Raw genomic sequence first — 24,506 nt, 5'->3', positions numbered from 1 at the left:
GACCCCGTCCCGTCACCGTCACTGTGTGAGTGAGAGAATGAGAGAAGGAAGATGGCCAGTGGCCAGATACATTTACCATGTTGATGTCCAGCGGTTTCTCGGTGGAGGGAAGCGGTGAGGGGATGCGGAGGCTCAGGGTGTTCCCGCCAGCACTGGCTGAGCGGGCTGTGGGCAATGGCATTTTGTAGACGTCCTGACCCTTGCCATTCAGCTCAGCTACCTGCAGGTGTACAAGTCACTGGGTCAGCACTCACTCCACACCTGCTTGTGTGTTCCCAGCCCCACCCTCTGCTGGACCCTTGTCGTTAATCTCCCCACCCCCGATATCAGCCTTGCCCCCGGCATCTCACCCCTCCCTACCTCTGCCCTGGCTCAGTATCTCACTTTTCACCACTTCATAACTCCATTTTAACCATGATCCCAATATGACTCCTGAACACTCCCTGACCCTGTTCCCACCCTTGACCCCAGTAACCACCACCTTAAACATGTTCTCAACTTTAACCTCTCCCCAACCCTATCCTCACTGACCCTAGCATCTCACTTTCAGCCCCTCTGTTAACCTCATCTGCAGGGTTGCTTCTTTAACCCCACCCCTGATTTTGCTGGCCTTTCACCCCAGTATTTCATCTTTGATCCCTTCATTACTATTTTCACCCCCAACTCTAGTACCTCACCTTTACCCAACTCCAGTAACTCACTCTTAACCTCCTCTATCAATCTATTCTTACCCAACCTCAGTAACCTCATCTCCAATCCAATTCACCTTTGACCTCACTCACCTTACCTTTACCCTCGCCCTCTTCTCATCTTTGACCCTTCTGGAACCCGGTCCTCATCTCTGACCCCTGAACCTCCTTGACATCAGTGGCCCACCCTTAATCCGTCCCTAACCCCATTATCTCACTTTATTCCCTCACTAACGATTTTCACTTTTGACCACAGTATCCCTCGAACCTGTTCCTAAACTCACTTTCACCCCAACCTTAATATCAACTTTGACCCTTCCTTGATTTCAGAACCTCAATTTTGACCCCAACCACCCCTTCCTCCACAGAACCCAGCCTGCCTCACACCCTCCACACCCCTACCGACACCGGCATCTCTCCCACCTCCTCATCTTCCAGGGTGGGGGGCGGCTGTGGGCTGGGGCTGCGAGCTCCCTCACGGTGGCTGGGGTTATTCCTCATCCATGCCCTGCAGATAGGGTAGAGGGGGGTGTCCTCGGTGAACTGCGCCAGGTCCACGCTGCGGTCGAACAGCTTCATGGTGTAGGCATCTGCGGGGCGGCAAAGGGCATCTTCACCCCAGTCATTCTCTCCAACCCATCTCCCTGCCCCATCCTCGTCCCGCCCTCCTCGCCTTCAACACTGTTCTCCACCTCCCTCTCCCCATCTCCCCTCATTCTGCCCCATCCCCATCTCCTCCACCTGCCATCTCCCCCCAGCCCCTCTGTCTGTATAGGTTATTGCTCACTGGGTCTCTGCAGGGCTCCCTCACAGCCGCCATCGTCCATCTCCTTCCTCCTCTTTCTCCTCTGGTGGGGGAAGCGCGTGGATGATCTGGCGGAGAAAGGGCAGGCAGTGAGGCAGAGAGGGGTGGCAGCACCAGGGAGGGGAGCTGTGAGAAGGGAGCGGGGTTGAAAGGAGTGGGAGAAGGTTGGGGAGGAGGGGGATGGGACAAGAGAGTTGGGGGAAAAGATGGAATGAGGAAGGAGAGGAGGGAAGTAGGAGAAAGGAGAGAGGTGGGTGGGAGGGCAGTTGGGCAGGGAATTGCCACAGTTCCCATTCCCTCTCTTAGACCATTAGACATATTTCATCGTCTGCTCTGCCATTCCGTGATGGCTGATTCACTTACCCTCTCAACCCCATCTCCCCCTTCTCCCCATAACCTTTGACATCCTGATTAATCAAGAGCTATCAACATCCACTTTAAATATATCATGTGTGTGCGCGTGCGCACACACACACTCACACACACACACACACACACACACACACACTACAACCACCTGTGACAATGAATTCTACAGATTCACCACTCTCTGGCTAAAGTAACTTCTGTTCTAAATGGACATTCCTCTATTCTGAGGCTGTGCTCTCTGGTCCATAATCACCCACTATAGGAAACATTATTCCATATCCACTCTAGCTCGGTTTTGCAATATTCAATAGATGTCATTGAGATTTTCCCTCTTATTCTTCTAAACTCTGGCGAGTACAGACCCAGAACCATCAAATGTTCCTCATACATTAACCCTTTCATTCTCAGAATCATTCTCATGAACTTCTCCAATGCCAGCACATGCGGTCTTAGATAAAGGGACAAAAACTGCTCGCAATACTCCAAATATGGTCTGATAAAATCTTGGTTCCCACCTACGCTTCTCTGACCCTCCTCCTTACCGTTTTCCTGCTGTCGGCGGAGAGCAGTCCCTGCAACAGAACAAAAGGAAATGGGTCAGTGTGCTTGTTCATTCCTGCTGGTAAAGGAAGGGCAGCCTTTAGCTGGGGCAACGCTGGTTGGTTCCAGCCTCCCCTGCCTCCATCCCCCTCTCCCTCTCACTTGCTACACCAGCATCTATTCTCTCTCAATCCTTCGGTCCATCTTCTCTTCCCCCCCCCCCCCCCCCCCCCCACAATCCCCTTTTCACTCGACACACCATTCCTCTCTCCCGCTCTTGGTACTGGCCATCTCCCCTCTTGGTCCCAAGGCAGGATTTCACAGAACAGAGATGAGGACAGCACAGGAACAGGCCCTTTGGCCCACTATGCCCGTACTGACCACTACCTAGTCAAGCACTCTGATGATCATCTACAGAGACACAAGAGACGGCAAACACTGGAATCTGGAGGAGCTCAGCAGGGTCGAGTAGCACCTGTGGGTGGGGGTCATGGGTGGCTGAGGTTTTAGATCCATCACCTGCATCAGGAATATGGAACCCGTGCAAGCAGAGGGGATTAGTTTAGTCTGGCATTGTGGGCTGAAGTGCATGTTCCTATGCTGAACTGCTGCATTCCTGTCTCCTGTGAAGCCGAAGTGATAAAACACAGATGAGAAATGGAAAGATGCTGGTTGACTGGTCTCTCACTCTCACTCCAGTCACGACTGAACAGGAACAGGCCCTTCAGTCCACAGTGATGTGCCAATTCAACTGAATTGGTAATCAAACCAGTCCCTTCTGCCTACAGAGTGTCCATTTCCATCCATTCTCTGCCCATCTGTCTAACAGCCTCTGAAATGCCTCTATCTGTCTGTTTCCATCACATTCCAGGCACCCACCACTTTCTGTATAAGAAAAAATCTGCCACAACTCACATTAACTGCGTATCCTCTGAAATTAGGCATTTCAACCCGGGTGGGGGGGGGGGGAAGATACCACATATCTATGCCTCTTAGAAACCTATGGGTCTCCCCTCGCCCCCAACCTCCACTGCTCCCAAGAAAACAGTCCAAACACATACTGGTTGGTAGCTCAATAGGTCATTGTAAATTGTCCTGTGATCGGTCTAGGATTAAATCGGGGCAGGGCTTGAAGGGCCCATTCCGTGCTGTACTTTGATAAATAAATAAATAAACAAACCCAAGTTTGTCCAACCACTTATAACTCATGCCCTCTAGTGCTGGCAGCATCATGGTGAACCTCCTCTACACCCTCCGTTTAATGAAATAACCAGAACCGAATGCAATACTCCAGATGCGGCCTAACCAGAGTTTATAAAGCTGCAATGCAACTTACTGACTTGTGAACTTAGTGCTTCAACTAATAAAGGCAAGTGTGCCGTATGCCTTCTTTACGAACCTAACAACCTGTGTGGCCACCTTCAGGGAGCTTTGGACTTGGGAGGAGTTATACTTCCATTCCTCTAAAGGTTCTGAGAGGGATCTGAGACAAGGTGAGTGAAAGAGAAAGAACATCTGTTGGAGGATGGGTAGAGCAGCAACTGTGGGAGGAAAGGATTTGTTCTCATTCCAGCTCAAAACCCTGCATCAGGACCCTTCATAGCATTGCCGTACAGAGTGGTAGAGTTATAAAAAACTACACTGCACAGAAACAGGCCCTTCGGCCCATCTAGTCCACAACAAACCATTTAAATTGCCTAGTCCCAACAACCTGCACCTGCACCATACCCCTCCGTACCATCTCCAGCAGATTGTTTTTCTTTCTCGCTCGCCTCGTCCCAGGTCCCTCTCAGGGTTCAGCTCTCTGAACCTTTAGAGGAACAGAAGCCTAACCCCCTCCATTCTAAGGGTTTAGCATTGTACAACAACAGAAGCTGAACCCAAACACCCGCTGCAAACTGGATATCGGCGGATGCCGACAGAATGCGTGGCGCACTCACTTGCTCTGCAGGTCGGACAGCGCTGGCTTTGTAGCTTCGTCTTCAGTCTGGTCCCTGGAACAGTCAGAGAGAGAGACAGAGACGTTGTGAGTCAAGCAAGGAGCAAGGAACTGACTGTAGCCCCACCGACCGGAAAACTCAATCAGCTCATTATCAGTTCTGCACATCATTTACAGTACAAAGACACACAATTAGTATAAGTTACAAAATAAAATTCAAGATTCAAGTTCTATTTATTGTCAAAGAATGTATAAGGTATACAAAACTTAAGATTTGCTCAATAGTTTATACACATGACCCTCACTGGGGATGAATCCCACACACACTGAATGTCAGAGGAAAACAGACAAACAGAGGAGAAAGACAATCTCATTGTGATGTGAGGGAATAGATCAGCTTGTAGAGTGTTATTACAATCTTATGGACTTCAGGAAAGGTCCTAATTCAGTCCTCATTGCGGGGTCAGCCGTGAAAAAGGTGAGCAGCTTCGCATTCCTGGGCTTCAGCAGCTCAGAGGATCTATCCTGAGCCCAACGTTGTATTGATGCAATTACAGCAGGTATATTTCATTAGGAGCTTGAGGAGATCTGGTATGTCACCAAAGACTAATGAGTTTATCCAGATGTTCTGTACCATGGAGAGTATTCCGACTGGTTCTGTAACCACCTGGTATGGAGGCTCCGAGGCACAGGATCAGAAAAGGGCTGCAGAGGAATGTAAAGGGCACAACCCTCCGCACCATTGAGGCCATCCTCATGAGGCAGTATCCATCACCCTCAGCTCCCAGGACACACCCTCTCCTCACTATCTACATCAGGGAGGAAGCACAGAAGCCTGAAGAGACCCACACTCAACATTTTAGGAACAATTTCTTCCTCTCTACCATCAGATTTCTAAGTGGTGCTAGTACCCATGAACACTACCTCACTATTCCTCTTTTGTGCTGCTTATCTTTCATTATCCTTTCTTTATGCCTTGCGTGCACTGCTGCCACAGAACAACAAACTTCACAACTTATGTCATTGATAATGAAGCTGACTCTGCTGCAGCCAGTTGGAGCCGACCAGTCAACATCATCTCCTCCACAATCTCCGTCAGCAGTGGTGAGCTTAGCCCCCTGCTCTACACCCATCACTAAGCACAGCTCGAATGCCACGTTAAAGTTTACTGACGACACCACATTGTAGACTGAATCAAGGTTGTTGCTGAATCAACATATAGGAGGGACACTGAAAATCTGGCTGACCTCTCACTCAATGTCAGCATGACAAAGGAGCTGATAATTGACTTCAGGAGGAGGAAACCAGAGGGCCATGAGCCAGTCCTCATCAGAGGGTCAGCAACTTTAAATCCCTCGGTGTTGTTATTATCGGAGTATCTGTACTGGGCCCAGCATGCAAGTGCAATTATCAAGAGGACACGGCCCCACCTCTACTTCCTTAGGAGTTTGCGAAGACTTGGCAAGACACCTAAACCTTTGACAAACTTCTACAGATGTGTAGCGGAGAGTATATTGACTGGTTGGATCACCAACGCCCTCAAATGGAAAATCCTACAAAAAGTAGTGGATACGGCGCAGTGCATCACAGGTAAAGCCCTCCCCACCACTGAGCACATCTACATGAAGCATCTCAGGAAAGCAGCGTCCATCGTCCGGAACCCCCAACACCCAGGTCGTGCTCTCTTCTCACTGCTGCCATTAGGAAAAGGTACAGGTGCCACAGGACTCCTCACACCACCAGGTTCAGGAACAGTTATTATCTCTCAACAATCAGACTGTTGAACCTGGGTAACGTCACTCAGCTTCACTTGCTCCATCACTGAAATGATTCCACAGCCTATGGAGTCACTTTCAGGGACTCTTCACCTCATGTTCTCGGTATTTATTACTTAGTTATTTATAATTATTATTTATTTTGTTTTGTATTTGTACACAGTTTGTTGTCTTTTGCACACTGTGGACCACTCAAATTGGTGCTGTCTTTCATTAATTCTATTATGATTATTATTCTATTATGGATTTATTGAATATGCCCGCATGAAAATGAATATCAGAGTTGCATCTGATGACGTATATGTACTTTGAATTCTGCTCTTTGCACTCAGCAGGTCAACCTGCTTCGATGCAAAATGGTGCCTTTCCTTCACAGTTTGAGGTTGTGAGAGGTCTCATGAATCCACTCACCTCTCCACGTCACTCTTTTCAACCAAGCACTGCAGAACAGCTTCTAGTCGATTGCGAGCGGTGGAGGCTTCTAGATCTGCAAGAGATGGGGGCAAGCAATGAATGAACCGGGGGTTTGCAGAAGACTGGCAAAGATCATTCACTACTGCTGAAAGGGGAGAATCGAGTTTGCCATATTCCAGAGGGGGTTGCAGGGGTACGAGCAGAAACACAAAAGGGTACCAGTTCTGGACTCTGATAAGGAAGGGCAACATTGGGGGAGGGAAGGGCAGGTGAAACAAGACTGGGGAGGAGATCTGGTGCAAGGTGTGGGGACTGTGGGTGCATGGAACCAGAAAGGGGAGGGGGAACATAAATGGGAGATGAGATATTGGAAAACAGACAAGATGGGGGAAGCAGAAGGAGGGAGGGAGGGAGGGAGAGGGAGAGAAAGAGATCAGGAATACAGAATGTAAGTTACCTGACCCCAGGGCCAAAATGGGGAGGGGGGGGTAGGTGAGCCATTAGGTGATCTTGTTAACCCTTTAGGATGGTTTTTGGGGAGGGAGGGCGTAACACAGACATGGTGGGGGGAGAGTGAATTCAGATGTTTTCCGGGAGAGGTAGGGTTACGAGGCTCGGAGGTGGGGAAGGAGTACCATAAAGGACAGAAGATGGTTATGTGGTGGTAGGGTACACCAGCTTGCTTATGCGAGCACCTCACCTGATTTCTCCGTCTTCACCTTCACCGTTAGCATGGTGGCGCTCTGAGGTCTCATCTACCCGATCACAGCAGGGGGAGCTCTCAGGCCACACTAGGAACTCGGAGGCCTAACACAGTGGGTGGGGAAGGCACAAAAAGAGGCAAGTCTGAGATTCAACTGACCATCCTGCGAGGGTTCGACTTGGGGCAGTCACGGAATCCCACCGGGGACTCACAACGTGGACTCACAACGTGGAAACGGCCAACGAGAATTGTTATAGCACAGACACAGGCCCTTCCACCCAACAAGTTCATGCTGGCCACAAATCTGAACCCAAGGTTACGTCCTGCTGTACACTGATGATTCCAGTATTTGTCCAGAGAGGTGAATTCTTGGGCAATTTAGGGAAGTAACTGAGTGAAGGATTAGCATAAACAAATGTTTCTTGTCAGTGTGGATTCAATGGACCAGCTTCTGTGTGAAACCCTGCTGGTTTCCTTGGGAATACACACTCCAGTCGCACCAATCCCATGAGAGGGCTCTCCCACCCCAAACCCCGGTTTGTGTGGACGCTGTGTAATCTGCCTCCCTGTTACAACTCAGTGCCGAGAAACAACAGACAGCACAATGCATATCATTAAAGGAATTATATTTATGAATCTTCTCAACTAAAGGGTTAGTAAAGAAAAAAACAAAAAAGGCCCATTATAATTAAACAGTCAAATATGCACCAGTCAGAGCTCAATTCACTGATCTTCAGTCGATCTTGGTGCCTGACTCCATTGGATCACGATCTCCCCCACCGGGTCATATCCTATGACCGGTTATCTCCAGCTTCATCTCTCGCCGAACAAAAGACCCAGCTCACATTCCAAAGCACCCGTTATCTCTAACCATAACCCAAACACTGCTTCGACAGGAAGACCATTACGTTAACAGTGAAACCTTTCCCAGGGTGGTACATGTTCTTTGTATAATTTCCTTTTTAAGGATGTACTTTAGAAATGACTAAGTGATCTGGTGCTCTTGCGACTTGCTGGGGGATTTGGCAAACTAAACCTTTTGTGCAATTTGTCCTCTTTTGCAAACTGTATATGTGGCAGTCGCATGTGTTTTTAGTGAATTCTATTGTGTTTCTTTGTTTTGGATACAAGAAGATGAATCTCCAGGTTTTACTGTATATGGTATACATACTTTGATAATAAGTCTGGACTATTAACTTTGTGCGTCTCACACAGGGCAACACAAAGAGCCCAGTCTTGAACTGACTTGCCATCAAGTCAGTTTGTCTACTTGAAACGCAAGATTCCTCGGAAATAGAACAACTCAGGTAGACAGGGTGGTGAAAGAGGCTGTGATACACTGACCTTCATCAGTCGGGGCGATATGTTAGAGATGTGCAAGACCGGTGAGACTGCACTGGGAGTACAGTCGGCCCTCCTCATCTGCGGTTTCCGCATGCATGGATTCAACCAACCACGGATCAGGAAAACCCGGAAGTTCTTTCTCCCGCATTCATTGTTTGAGCATGTACAGACTATTCTTTCTTGTCATTATTCTCTAAACAATACAGTATAACAACTATTTACATTGTATTAGGTATTATAAGTAATCTAGAGATTATTTAAAAGTATAAAAGTTCTGTTCCTGAGTCCGTCTTTAAGTCGGATTTGAAGTCGGAACAGGTACATCCGGTATTATTTAGCGTCAGTTAGTAAAACGTTTTTCTTAGTATATAGTATATATTTTTCCTTTCTATGCAAATAAAACTTAAGAAACATACGTATTTCAATAATTAAACCATTGCGTTGCTTAGTAATAATTGTAGCTTTCATCGGGGCAGGGCCTTTCACATGCTCCATTAAAATTGTTCCGATCGTTGACTGACTGTAGCCTAACGCTTTTCCAATGACCCATGGCGTTTCACCTCTTTCTGATCGCTTTATTACTTCCACCTTATTTTCAATCATGATCGTTTTCCAGAAATGATCATTTTCGTGAACAGAAACATTGCGGATTCAGAGCTGCGCCAGATCCTAATGTCCACCGCTCTGAGACAGGTTAAATAAAGTCCAGGGTTCCGCTGGGTCCTGAAGACCACCACACCGAGCCAGGTTAAATAAGGGACTTGAACATCTGTGATTTTTGGTATCCGCGGGGGTTCCCGGAACCAATCCCCCGCAGATAGGGAGGGCCGACTGTACTGTGCACAGTTCTGGTCATCCACCTATAGGGTGGACGTTATTAAGCTGGAGAGGGTGAGGAAAGATTCACAAGGGACTAGAGGGCTTCAGTTATGAGGCTGGAAAAGCTGGGACTGCTTTCCCACATCTGGATGGCATAGAGAGGTTTATAAGATTCCATTCATAAGATGAAACATCCCAGACTCTTTCCCAGGGAAGTAGAGTTTGAAGCTAGAGGCCACAGGTTTAAAATGAGAGGAAAAGGTTTAAGATCATTGTTTTCCACCCAGAGGGTGGTGGGTATATGGTACAAGCTGCCAAAGGAAGTGAGAGGAATGTATAGTTACAACATTTAAAAAAAAACATTTGGACCGGTGCACAAATAGGAAAAGTTTAGAATGATACAGGCCAAATGCGGGCAAATGGGATTGGCACCTCGGTCGGAATGAGTTGGGCTTGTTTCTGTGTTATATACTGTAACTCAAATATGATCACCTCGTTCTAAATGTAAGTAAATAAATTCCTCCATCGGACCATAGCTGAGCATCCAAATCATAGAGAAGTACAACACAGAAACAGGGCCCCTTCGGCCCATTTAGTCCATGCCAACTTCCTACTCCCATCGACCTGCACCAGGACCACAGCTCTCCATACCCCTACCATTTCAAACTTCTCTTAAATGTTGAAATTGAGCTTGCGTGCACCACTTGTGCTGGGAACTCATTCCACACTCTCAGAGGGGTACCCCTCATGTCCCCCTTAAACTTCTTACCTTTCACCCTTAACCCGTCACGCGTTTGTGCTTGTGCGCGTGTGAGCGCCCTTAACTCCTGGTGGAGTTAAGGGGCCTCTGGCGGAGTCCATCCCTCTCCAGGTTTTTTTTTTACGAGGTCGAGTTGCTAGCTAGCATAGATGGAGAGCGTGCAAGGGAGCCGGCTGGATTCGAACTCAGGAACTTCTCACTCCGAAGTCCAGCGCTGATGCCACTATGCCACCAGCCGTTGTGTGGTTTTCCACCGAAACTCAGTGGAAAAAGCCTGCATACCCCTCATAATTTTGTATACCTCTATCAAATCTTCTCTCAATCTTCTACATTCTAAAGAATACAGTCCTAACTTATTCAATTTTTCCTTATGATTCAGGTCCTCCAGACCTGGCAATATGACTGAAAATTTTCTCTGCACTCTCAACCTTGTTAGTATCTTTTCTGTAGGTAGGTGACCAAAACTACACACTGTGAACTGACTCCAATTAAATCTGATCTTAATGTCACCAATAGCAATAGGAAGGTCAGGGAGTTCACACCACAGTTCTGACACCACACACACTGATGCTTGTTTAATGTCCAGAGGGGCTACACATGCTGGTGGGGTTTTTAACTGAATTCTCACTTAGAATGATCCAGAGTGTTGAACTGTGGCTAACTGGCCAGTTGTATTTTACTCTCTCTCCTTCTCACCTGCAATGCCCTGGTTAAGATTTCTACTGCTATGCTGGGAGGTATTCTTACTTTAGCAGTTTTCTGCAAAAGCAGTGTGTCATTTTAGTGATAGTGTTTTGGCTTTGGCTACAGATAAGAAGCCATAAGGAGTAATGATGTGTCAGCCAATTGCAACTTTCTACCCAGTGGAAGATTCGAGAGAGATGGGCAGGATCAGACTTTTGAAGGACTGTTTGGCAGGTGCTGCTGAACGGGACACAAGGGAACAAGCCGCAGAATGCTGGTCGAAGGAGAGACCCCGTTGTAAGAAGTGCTTCATGCAGATAAATGGCGCCAAAAAGGAAGGGCCAATACCCCTGAGAGAACCAGTTTGTTTAAGATGGTCTTCAAGAGAACCATCTTGACACAGACCATCACCAGACACAGTTGTAGTGTATTTCATGCAGAATATGGGTTCAGCATGTGAGTAAAGCAATACATCCGACTACTCCAGAAATGAGCTCTAACATTAACATGCACATTGGGCTGCTTTAACTGTAATAGGTCACTATTTTTCTTTTCTTTTTCTGTAACTATTAAAGTTGAAAATTTGGTAATTATATTTCCTTTGTAATTTTATGCTGATGTACAATCTGTTAACATTCTGGTGAACAATAACTTTGCATGGAGCAGTATTTACACAGCATTCACTACAACCAATGTCCCTTAATTGGAACATCCCAACTTTCCCGTTTGGTTGAACCCCAAATTACACCAACCCTAAACATATATTGCTTATGAAAAGTGGCCTTCTTACCATTGAGTCATGTGGCTGTTAGTGGAGTTAGCGAACGAGTCAGATTTGTATATGAGCCAGTGAGAGGGTTACACTTAAATAGCGTGGTTATATCCGCTAACTTTCAATCAGTGGGAATTTTATCCAGAACTGACAGGTACAACCCTCCCTCTGTAAGAGCGTATTCTGGAGTTATGGAATATAGCTAATATTAATTTCAACAGCAACCAGTCTTCCAAATGTTGATTGTAGATTAAATTTTAAATGCTGATCAGAAGGACTTTCATATTGGAACTGCCGATTAGGGTTGATTACAAGCACGGAAACACCCCATTGACCTGAGATGTTTGCATAAGCATGAATGCAGCTCAGAGACATTAGTGATTAACATCCAATCCAGGGTGACTGGAGTGTTGGTGTGAAGATCTTGGTCTTTGAAAATTATATGTAACTCAAAGAAAGCATTATGAATGCATTGTAACTATAGAAATTATTCGCTGTTACCTTTTATATTTTGCATTTGATCTAATGTTGGGTCAGGGAGTCTCTGCTGAGAGTGGCTCCAATGACGGCTGCTTGTTGTGCTGAATGAAAACTTCTATATCACCAGTTTCAGGGTTTCTCCGCTGACTTCGATCACAGTCGCAATATTTGGGGGCTTGATGGGATATATTTGTGACCAATGATCTCCGCTATCTCAGTGGGTGAGCATTTTTAAGATTAGTACCCATGCTTAGATCTGTTCAGGTCAATAACCATGGGATCACAAAGGGACCTTATTGTGTTGAAGAACCCTTTTAGTCTTCAGAATCAACAGACACACACCCACCCCGGAGCACCTGAAGGCAACTCACAGAGTCACGGGGAGAACGTACAAACTCCTTACAGGCAGTGGCAGGAATTGAATCTGGGTCATCTGTACTGTAAATTGTGGTGCAAACTACTACGCTACCATACCACATGTAAGAGATCAGACATTTTTGGGTAATTTGGCAAGACAGGGCCACTAGTTGCGAAGGATGGTTACTGACCGTTCAGGACGCTAGTGGGGTGTGTGTACAGTTGGCTCTCCTTATCCGCAGAGGATTGGTTCCGGGACCCCCCGCGGATACCAAACAACGTGGATGCTCAAGTTGGTGAACATTAGGACCCGGCGGATCTCCGGATCTGATTTAACCTATCTTGGTGTGGTGGACTCTAGGACCCAGTGGAGCTTGGGACCCACCGCCTGCAGTGTTTTGGTTCTGGAAAACGATCACAATCGAAAATAAAGTGGAAATAATAAAGCAATCGGAAAGATTGCCATTGGTCATTGGAAAAACGTTAGGCTACAGTCGGTCAAGGATCGGAACAATTTTAAAGGATAATGTGAGATTAATGGAGCATGTGAAGGCCCTGCCCCAATGAAAGCTACAATTATTACTGAGCAACGCAGTGGTTTAATTATTGAAATACATATGTTTCTCAAATGTTTTGTATGCATAGAAAGGTAAAATATATACTATATACTAAGACAAACATTTGACTGATGCTAAATAATACTGGATGTACTTGTTCCGACTTAGAGAACTTCCGTTTTTTTCGATTCCTGATCTGTGGTAACCAATGCACGTCCTCCCGTATACTTTAAATCATCTCTAGATTACTTATAATACCTAATATAATGTAAATGCTATGTAAATAGTTGTTATACTGTATTGTTTAGGGAATAATGATAAGAAAAAAAAGTCTGTACATGCTCAAACAACGAGTGCTGGAGAGAGAACTTCCGGGTTTTCCTGACCCGCGGTTGGTTGAATCCACGCATGCGGAAACCGCGGATAAGGAGGGTCGACTGTATAAAGTTCGGTAAACTTTACAGTAGCAGACTTGTTTGCAAGTGTGTTTTTAGAATGAGTTTTTAACCTTGGTGTAACAGTTTGAAATGCAAAGGTATACAACAGGCATTATTAGTTCAGACACACATACTAGCAGATTGTAGAGTACATACTCTGTGCTTTTTAAGTCTGTACTGTTTAATTTTTATCTGTCATTTATATTTTGCATATTGTGAGAATTAGTGTGGAGATATTTGAGGTAGAGGTTATACCCAGATTTTTCAGTTGGGATGGCATCTATTGAGGTCAGGCAATGACAAACCATGGTGACCCGAGCCAGCCCATGACCCTAATTATGACCATCCATAAGCCTTCCACTCCCAGGGAGAAGCCGAGCATTTTGTTGGAGCTGCCTTCATTTAGTAATCTGTAGAACACAGAATTCTGTTGCAGGCTTGAGGAAATGATTGAAGTTCACCAGACGCACCCCAGAGATATACATGTGTTGGTAAAAGCAGCTCCCAAGAAATATCTGGGACCATATGGCCCAGGGAGTGGAGTACATGGACAACTACTGGGAATACCAGTAATGAAGAGAGAGTTCGCTTCTTTATGGGGGGAACTGAGGCAGCAAGTGGGGGGAGGTGGGTGTAACTGGGGAACGATAATGTCAGTGGTTCAGAGGGCTGATGAGCCTGCCATGGATTATGTGAATGTAAATACTGAGTGTATGAGTATTCAGGGTCAGATAATCCAGGGAGGGATGACCCAGTCTTCCTGAGAATGCTGAAGGAAGCCATGAGCTCAGCCCACCAGGAAGTTTTAGATTTGGGGACAGCAGTGGGCCGGTGAGATAGACAAGAGGAGGGGGAAGAGCGGTCCCAGAGTAGCTGTAGTGGATGGAGCTGCTGTGACGTTAGAGATGACTTGCTTTGTGTGCCAGGGCACCCAGCAAGGAACTGCTGGAGTAGACATGGAAAGGTTAAGGAGGTGATTTGTTACAGCTGTGATTGAATGGTTGAAGGCAGCGTCCTGAAAAGAGAGAAAGGTGTGAGAATCACTCACCAAAGCAGGCAGAATCCACAGCAGCACCCTGTCTTACCGATTTGACTGCTGACCAGGTTACGGAGCTCGTGAAGTCCACATTCAGGTCAGACACACGGCTGGCGCTATCCTCTATTGCCAGTGCTGGTTACCCATGATCGTACACAAGAGGTTTATTAGAGGGCCGACAATTTGAGATGTTAGCGGACGAGGGGTCGACAGCATCAATAACTGAGAGGCAATTGACATTACCAGTGCAAGAGGTGAAACAACGAGGACAGATTGAAGTCAGCCTCAGGTATTTGAGACTCAGAACTGCAGCTTTCTGTGGGCTTTTGGATCTGCCCAAACAATGAAGATACTGTCCTGGACACACCGAGTAAGGCATATACTGTACTCAGGAAAAGGAGAAATAACATGGGACAAGACAGGAGCAGTGAACATGTGTGACCCACAGAGCAGGTAACATGACCCACAGAGAGACAGCAGCCCCAAGCAGAGAGGCGAGACGGCAATGTGCGGGAATCATGTCAGGAGGTCTCAAGGGTCGTGGCCAAGCACAGTCAGGAGCTGTTACAAGTAGTGCAGTTGCCTGAGAGGGGGCAGTGATTAAAGTAAAGGCTCACTAGAAAGCGGATAATAAGGAGCAGACAGTAAACAACTGGGCAGACATCAGTGTAAGGAAGGCAGCAGAAGAACTAGAAACAACAGAAATTACACGTGTACAGAAAAAAAAACTACAAATGCCAAGTTAGTAAGATTATATGGAAATATGAAGGACCACTGTAAACAGGGTAACACATTGAGGTATTGAGCAAAACAGCAGCAACATACTGCTGACTAGAGAGAGCCAAAGGGAGAGAAGATGCTCTCCCACAGCCAGTTGGTAAGGGAGTTGGTTGAAAAGACAAGTTTTGCTCCCAGGTGGAGTTCTGAGTGAATGACACCCATGATGGTGTACAGTGCTGGTGAGGCAGCCAGTAGGAACATTAGACGCAGGTTAAACCGTATGACTCATCTTATTGTCCTCACAAACTGAACGAGGGATCGAATGTACCCCGTAACAGTATCATTGCACCCAAGTAATGAACACCAGCAGTCTTCTCCAGTTCTGACCGCACCTGATGCAATAAATGCAAAGGCAGAAGGCAGTGAAACGGTGTGACAGCAAGCCGTGAACAGATAACTGTAACTCTGCAATGCAGGCTGGCTCCTGAAGGTAGATGATTAGTCTTAGAGATCAGTATAGAAAGATATTGGGGAAAACTTATGGGAAAGAATCTGAGTTACAGCAGAGACATCAGGTTCCACAACTTCAGCGGCACGGCAGACTGGAAAAGAGAAGAAATTACACACAGTGTCTGAACGCAGTCACCCCAGACTGAATGGGGAGTGAATACAACTGAACTGGGCCCTTGACTGGACAGTCCAGGAGGGGGTGCCACTGGGGTGAGATCCTTGCAGCCATTCAAATAGAGACTGCCCTAACCCCTTCTACATTAATGAAAAGGTCTGAGAGACTCATTTGTCAGATCTTTCTAACAATCTTTTGTTATGGCATGGAGTGTGAACCGTTGTCTGTGAGTCTGATACACTCACTTTGCTGGTGCCCCTGACCAGACAGCAACCACTGACAGCCATTGCTGACTTTTAGCTATCAGATAATGAAGGGGTGGATGTAAATAATGTGATTAAACTGCAATTGGCCAGGAGGGAAGGAGGATACAGGCATGTGAATATAAAGCTGCAACTTAGAGACAGTTGGTCACAGTTCTAGAATGAACTCTGCTTGTACTGTCCATTAGGGACGATAGCGTAGACGTAGATGCACAGAGGATAGGACAGTTAATTGGGAAAGGGGGCTCCGAGGTCCAGGGCATTTTTGCTGCCCTACTTGATTAGATCCTTCTTGAAGTTTGGACTTCCTTGGGAAAAATATTATGGAGTTGTGGAATATAGAAAATATTAATTTCAACAGTAATGAGTCTTCAGATCTGAATGCTGATTGTAGATTGAATTTAAAATGCTGCTCAGAACAATATTCTTACTGGTGCCGCAGATTGCAAACCTGGAAACACCCCATTGTCCTGAGATGTCTGCATATGTATGAAGGTAGCCCAGAGACAGTGATGATTAACGTTCAATTTGGTGTGTTTGGAGTGTTGGTGTGAAGATTGAGGTGTTTGAAAAGTACAGTTGGCCCTCCTTATCTGTGGGAAATTGGTTCCAGGACCCCTCCACGGATACCAAAAAACACGGATGCTCAAGTCCCCTATTTAACCTGTGTCAGTATGGTGGTCTTTAGGACCCAGTGCAGCTCTGAATCTGCAGTGTTTCTGTTCATGAAAATAATAACAATCACGATTGAAAATAAAGTGGGAGTAATAAAGCGCTCGGAAAGAGGTGAAACGCCATCGGTCGTCAGAAAAGCGTTAGGCTACAGTCGGTCAATGATCGGAACAATTTTAATGGAGCATGTGAAAGGCCCTGCCCCAATGAAAGCTACAATTATTACTAAGCAACGCAGTGGTTTAATTATTGAAATACATACATTTCTTAAGTCTTTTATATGCATAGAAAGGTAAAATATATACTAAGACTAACGTTTGATTAACTGATGCTAAATAATACTATATGTACCTGTTCTGACTTCAAATCCAACTTAAAGACAGACTCAGGAACGGAACTCGTTCATAACCCGGGGACTGCCTGTACTTTTAAATCATTTCTAGATTATTTATAATACCTAATACTATGTAAATGCTATGTAAATAGTTGTTATACTGTATTGTTTAGGGAATAATGACAAGAAAAAAGTCTGTACATGCTCAAACAACGAGTGCTGGAAAGAGAACTTCTGGGTTTTCCTGATCCGCGGTTGATAGAATCCACGCATGCAGAACCCACAGATATAGAAGACCGACTGTATATGTAACTCAAAGAAAGCCTTATGAATGCATCGTAACTAGAGAATGATCCTGCAGTTACCTTTGATTTTTAGGATATAAAAATGTGATCTAATGTTGAGTCAGGGAGCCTCTACCAAGAGGTGTCTCCAATTATGCCTGCTTGTTGTACTGAATAAAGACTTCTAGATCACCAGCTTCAGTGTTTCTCTGGTGACTTTGATCAGTCACAGCTTCAAGTGGCGATGCCTCAAGAAGGCAGTGTCATTCAGTAAGGGCCCTCACCACTGAGGGCACGCTCGCATCTCATTTGTGGAAACCTACTTTACTTGTAGGAACAAAATGACATTTTTGTCTGTAACAAAATGGAACCTTCACTGTACCGGAGTGCTTTGATGTTCATCCAACATTATGGTGATGAGTATATGACAAACTTCTGAAAGACAAGCTGATTCACTTACTGGAAGAATGCCAAGTATGCTGATTAAGCAGACACAGTGTGCACCCTATTCTTGAACTGACGCAGGTAGATAACAAGCCGTTAAGTTTTTTCGAAGCTACCACTGGCTATTGTGTGGTGTTGCCTTTCCTTGCTGCATAAATGTGCAGCAGATCCAGTTGAGTTAATTGTTGTTTATTACAAGATGTAGTGAAAAGGCGCTCGACAGAACCTGGAGGTTCCACTGAGATCCCATATTTTGGTGCATTAAAAACACCAAGGGGGATTCTGGTGAATGCCTGACCCCGGGGAAAACTCCAGTAGCGGAGCGATCACCAAAAAGTAAGTTTGCTTTTTGTTCTGTGTGGCCTATTCAGGTGAGTAGCAAATACCAGGTTCTGCCCCGTTCCGGTTCCGTACAGTGTGATCTGAGCTACTGTCTATTGAGTGGATCAGTTTCTCTTTCCGTGATTCTGATGCTTTATGCAGGATGACCAGAAACACATGGGTATCAATGATTAGATATGACTGGCAGGAGTGTCAGGGACACCCAAGATCTGGAGCCAGGAATGCCCCGGTTCCAGTGAAAAGTACGTAAGAGTGGTGTCTGAGTATAATCCTTACAGGATGCAAGAAAGAAGAGAGAGAAAAACAAAATCAGTAAGTAGGGTGATGAAGGGAGAATAGAAAGTAGTATTAATGGGACAAGGAAAGTCCTTCCCTGTCTCATGGTGTTTAATAATTATGGGAAAGAACTATTGGAATAATTGCCCAGATGGGTTAAATGGACAAGGAATACTGACAAACCCTTCCCACTGCCCGAGTATTCTAATCGGGTAAGATTCAGCAGTTGAAAATGGTATGAGAGGAAAGGGGCCCTTTTATGAGAAGAATTAAGCATGTGAGATGTCCGGCATCTGAGGATTGGGACTACTACTACTACTACGTCGACTCAGGACTAGGGGGCTGGCATCGGGCAAAAGGATTCGGAGGCAGAATCAAAAAAGGGTTATGAGCAAAGTAAGCATTGTAGTATAATCGCTAGTCAGCTTAGAAAAAGGAGGAGAGGTTGGCCGACGTGTCATTGGTCTCTCCCAAGGAGGACGATGATTTCCTCTCCTCCGTATATATTTCTGAAAACACAAAGTGGTGCAGCGACGAAACCTAACCCTGAAACTCCTGCTCCAGATTCAGTGGATCAAATCAAGTCCATCACTTTATCCTGAAAAATCTATCATTCAGAGCCTTCGAAGACCCAAACCATATCCCTCTAAGCCTTAGCAAGATATGGGATTAGAAGCAGTGCGTTGACCACTAGTCAGGGTCAGGAAGGACAACCAACCACATCACCTCCTGGAGAACTCCCCTTACGGTATTTCTCCGCTGGGCTGGATGGGGAACTGAGGGTGTATATCGATACTGGATGGCAGAATTACAGGCCATGGTAGAAGAACTGCCCATCCCAGAGACAGGTTTAGAAAAAGCTATTCAGAAACTTAAAACTATTATTTTGAGTCATGAACCTAGTCTTAGGATTTGGAAACCTTAATGAGGGACACAGTTGGTTAGACCCCAGATTTGAATTTTATGAGGTTAAATTTCAGGGCTTTCAAGAACATCATAACAGTGCCAGGCCAGGACCTGTCACCGTGCCAAATGAAGATTTTTAGAAAAATTTGTACGATGCATTACATGCAGCCTTTCCTAGAAAGGCTAATTCTGGAGACGCAAGGTAAAGGTGAGTTTAGAAGAACATACACAGTAGACAAAAAAAATGGAACAATATTCAGGAATGCTGAATGAGCAGTGTATGGGACCTACAATTACTATTACGTTGAGCGGTCTTCAGCCCTTCTGAATTGCAATCAGCCCTCAAGCTGGCCTGTTTAGGATGGAGAACAAAATCCCTGGTTTTGTGCCTTGAAAGCCTCAGAGATTTCTCTAGGTTCTCTTTAGACTTACAACTCGATAAGTGGCATGGTTAACTTCACTGTACGGCTTATTATGACTCGGCGAGAATGGTCATTTTATGCATCAGAAATTGGACCTCTATATTGGTAAGGAAATTGTTCTATACACTTCTGAAATATATGTGGTATAGCAGTGGCAGCTTGACTTCCCCGTGAGGATCAGTGGACGATACAATTCCAGGAGAACAGGGAAACCCACCAAACTCTAGCAGTGGCCAGTGGTTAAGGCAGCAAAGGACCTTGGACCAATGGTCAAGGGTCTGTGGGGACTGCAATGACAGAAGTACTGAAAATGACTGGATGGAGTCCGTGGTGCATGTAAGGAGGCAAGGCTTTTCTTTTATTGCTCCCCAGTACATCAGGAGCAGAGGCAACCTTCGAAAGGAAGTTGTAGAGAGATGCTGTTCAGTGCTGATGTGGAACCTTTACCTTCCAAGGCCCACTGCAACTTCGGGCCCTCCAGCCAAATGAGACAGGTAAGATGCTCACAGCTGAGCCACATAAAGTGCCCATCAACCCATCAATAAAGTGTCCATCAGGGCACAGTGCCTTCTTTCCCCAGAGACTAAAGAGGGGATCTGAGGTGTTGTTGAATCCCTTCTACAACAGGGGATTATTATACCCACTACCAGCCCTTGCAACCCCCCTATTCTATCAGTTAGGAAACCAGGAAGGAATGTTTGGAGGCTCGTACAAGATCTGAGAGCTGTTAACGACGTGGTGTACCACCCTATTGTCCCGAATCCTGCTACCGTCTTGACAACAATCCCAGTGACTCTAAATTTTACTCTGTAGTAGGCCTGTGTTCGGCCTTCTTTTCTATCCCCAGCCATCCTGACTCACAGTACTTGTTTACCCTTACTTATAAAGGACAACAGCGCACTTGGAGGAGGCTGGCTCAGGGCTACACTGAAAGCCCTACCATCTTCTCCCAGTAACTACACCTTGTTGATTTAAAGTTATTAAAGCAGTCTATCTTGACGACCTTTAACTGGCTTCCCCTGACAAGCAGAATGTGAACATAACTCCATCTATTTCCTCTGTGAGCTAGCCAAAAGAACAGAACGTCTCCAAGCAGAAACTGCAACGGATTTCAATCAATCATTACATACTTAGGGCATATACCTTGCCTTAGGACACTATGTGTCTTCTGTCTTGTGAAAACCTAGGTAGAGGCTATAACCGAGGCACCGTGGCCCAAAACAAGCTGTGAAATGAAGTAGTTTTTGGGCATGACAGAATATTGCAGACAGTGGATTTTAGATTATGCAGCCATTGCCAGGCCTCTCCAGGACATCTCCCTGCCAAAGCAACCAGACACACAGGTCTGGACCCCTGAGGCAGAAGGGCACATTTGACAGCATCAAGATTGCAATATTGTCTGCCCCTGCATTGGGGGCTACCAGACTATGATAAAGAATTCTGCTTATTCATATACTGTAGGGAGGGGTTTGTGCTGGCACTCCTGATCACAGGATAGATGCTTATCATAGCAACCAAACTAGATCCAATTTCCAGGGGACTGCCAGGCTGCCTGCCTGCCTTGGCAGCCACCTAGTATGCTGCACCACAGGCCCAGTCTACCCCACGCATCTGAAACACTGCTAACTTTGCTGTGCTACTAAACACCTCACTCTAGCAGAGAGACTAAGTATGAGGTTAAACGGCAAATCCTAACGTTCGAAACGTCTGGTGCACAACACTTAAACCAGCTACCCTTCTACCTATCAAAGACAACGGAGATTCACAATACTACGAAACGTCACTAAGGTAATAAGTAAGCACCATGTTGATTTGACTGAGGTGCCTATTACTGGTGCCAATTTGATTTTCTTAGTGGATGTTTCTGCTTTGCCTGTAAGGCCAGTGCAGGATATGCCATCACCAGTCCTACCCGTGTGCTGAAGATGCTGCTCTCTCCATCCTCTTCTGCCAACAGGCAAAACTTATTGTTCTTACCAGAGTATGTATCCTAGACAAGAATCGTTCTGTGTATATATCCTGCTACACCTTCGGGGGTAGCACATGACTACAGACAAATCTGGAAACTTAGGGGACTTCTCGCCTCATCTGGTTCCCCAATTAAGAATTATATGTACCTACTGGCTCTCCAGGAGCCTAAACAGGAAGCTAGCTTTAAATGTTCAGCACAGACAGGTCATACTGATGATATTTCTCGCAGTAGGCTGATCTCCAGCCCTCACTTGGCGTCCCTGAGGGACATGGCCACTCAGAATAGTTTGGCTCCGTCGGTGTCTCCAATGTTGATGACGTGAAGGTCTATGGGCCTCCCCCGAGGAGCAAAAGCTGTTGGACCCAACAGGTCTGTGACCAACATAGTGGCCTTTGGCATCACCTAGATGGATGCCTCTGCAGAATTGTTACCTGGATTACCCGCTGTGCTCACATGTTCACACAGTGTGGGCAAGAACGGGATTAATAGACAGCATAAACCAAACATGATGTACCCGATTAGCTGCAAGCTGTAAATCGTGTTTGTGAACAATGTATGATAGGTATGTTACACGATCCACGGACACTGGTGAAGGTGTAAGGATCTCATACATCACCCTCGAATGGACCGTTCATACAGTTACAGATGGATTTTATAGAATTACCTCCATGTGAAGGATAGAAAAATGTAATGGTCATTATTGATGTTTTTTCACCATGAGTTGAAGCATTTCGTTGTAGAAAGGTTGATGTGGTTATAGAAGCTAAATGTTTATTGAAGGAAATAATGGGTTCCCATGGAAACTGTCTAGTGACAATGGTACCCACTTTACTGGGAAGGTAATTACTAAGTACCATGACTTAGAGCTGGAGATTTAAGAGAAAGAATTTTGTAACCTCAGTTTGAAAGACCATTTCAGGTACTGTTGGTGACTAATACAGCTATCAAGACAAGAGAAAAATTATTGTAGATATATGCCTCACATTGTATTAAGTCTTCCAAGACAATAAAAACATGAGACCCCTTAACACTGCACTGATTGCCTTGCTGGTATTGGCGATGCTGGAACTAACAGATGCTTTGCCATATATTAACAGTGCCCCTGCTCATAACTCTTTCGTTTCACTTAGTTAGGAATATGCCCAATGTTTCAACATGTTGGATTTCTACCCATCTTCCATCCCACAGTAAAGGAGGAATACGCTCTAGGCAGTTCCCTTTAATTCCAGTGAATGGGGTTCAACGTACATGTTTCGAAATAACTCGGGGATGAGTGGAGCCAAACTGAAAACTGAACCTTTACAGGACAGACACTGAATGCTGTTGCTAGTACTTTAATGGATGGTATGTTCCCCCTTTTATGTGCGATTGGTGCAGCCATAGTGAGTATGGGGACAGTGACCAGATCCCCCACATGAAGCTGTCTAGTGCAGTGGCCGACGGTATTGATCAGGTAATGTGTCACTACAACTGGAAAGGCAAGGGTCCCTCTCTGGGAAGCAGTAACAGTACACACACAGAACTGAAAAGTCTCAGTCCTGCCTGTCTACTGAACTGCACTTATTGGGTGTGTAGTAACCAGGCCTATCCCTGGCTGCTGGGCATGCTCCCTCCCCCCACCCCGAAGTGAAGAGACAGCCTTGACCCTGGAAGGTCTGTTGTTATCTTGCCTATACAGTGCCCCATAAGCGACAGCTGGTGTCACTACCTCACCACCCTCTGGTCTGGTGGCACCAGAGATCCATAACAGAGACCAAGAGATTCTGGATGATTGTCTTTCCAGGATGTGGGACTGCTGGACTTCCCAGGAACTGATTAATATGGGATCAGCTTTGGAGAAAATAGCAAGCATTAAATTTGTTGGCAGAACTGATAGCTATTGGTACAGCAGAATTAGAGAACAGAATGTCTTTGGATTTTATTCTATCAGAAAGTGGGGGTACTTGTGCCCTGATAGGGCAAGGATGCTGTACTTCCATACCTGACAAAACAGAAAATATAACTAACTTGACAAAACACATTTGAGAAGCTACCAAAGAGTTTAGCAAAGTAGGGGATCAGTAACATGAATATAACACTTTGGGATATGGATGGTGGCCATCTGGCAAACTGGGAGGATGGTGGGCAACTATTCTGCATTATAGTGTAACTATTGGTATTATAATGGCTGTTTTTTAAAATCATTTTTTGTGTAAAATAACAGGACAAAGGAGAGGATATTAAGGAAAGGAAAGGTATTCTTTAAAGTGGACGGATGAAAAGGGAATTTTGGGGTTGAGCTTTGAAACCACATCATTGTTGTACACATATATTCATATTTCAATTACTATTACTTGGTGAAATGTAATGTTGACATAAAACAGCAAAAAGGAGGGAATGTGGAAATATACTTTTCTTGTAGTAACAAAGTGGAATCTGTATTGTACCAGAGTCTTTGCTAATAGTGTTTATGCAACGTTATGCAGATGGACCATGAATATTACAATCTGCTGAAAGATGAGCAGATTTGGTTACTGGACGAATGTTAAGTACACTAATCAAGCAGACTAACAGAGTGTGCCCTGTTGCTGAACTAGTGCAAGTAGATAACACTTGTGTATAAGAGTGACTATGCTGTCTGTTTTCTCGAAGCTACCACTGGCTCCTCTGCAGCAATAGCCTTTCCTTGTAACAAGTAAACATGTGTATGATTGATCCACTCTGAGTTAATTGTTGTTTGTTATAAAATATAGCAAAAAGGTGCTCAACACATTACATCTATCAGGG

The 24,506-nt window shown here is 45.5% G+C and overlaps 1 protein-coding gene across 1 annotated transcript in view; it reads right to left on the bottom strand.

Moving 5' to 3' along the window:
* Positions 1-24,506, bottom strand: part of lin37 (lin-37 DREAM MuvB core complex component) — a 29,155-nt gene that overhangs the window by 3,579 nt on the left and 1,070 nt on the right. Inside the window, exons 2-8 of the mRNA XM_073055627.1 lie at positions 7,232-7,338; positions 6,529-6,604; positions 4,344-4,397; positions 2,406-2,435; positions 1,477-1,562; positions 1,113-1,279; positions 77-220 (exon numbers count right to left, since the gene is read on the bottom strand). Coding sequence (XP_072911728.1) covers positions 77-220; positions 1,113-1,279; positions 1,477-1,562; positions 2,406-2,435; positions 4,344-4,397; positions 6,529-6,604; positions 7,232-7,286 — 612 coding nt within the window. The 5' untranslated portion in view covers positions 7,287-7,338. The remainder of the gene's footprint in view (positions 1-76; positions 221-1,112; positions 1,280-1,476; positions 1,563-2,405; positions 2,436-4,343; positions 4,398-6,528; positions 6,605-7,231; positions 7,339-24,506) is intronic.

Source organism: Hemitrygon akajei, chromosome 1 (assembly GCF_048418815.1).
Source record: "Hemitrygon akajei chromosome 1, sHemAka1.3, whole genome shotgun sequence".
NCBI lineage: Eukaryota > Metazoa > Chordata > Chondrichthyes > Myliobatiformes > Dasyatidae > Hemitrygon > Hemitrygon akajei.
This window is presented reverse-complemented; position numbering and strand designations above follow the sequence as displayed.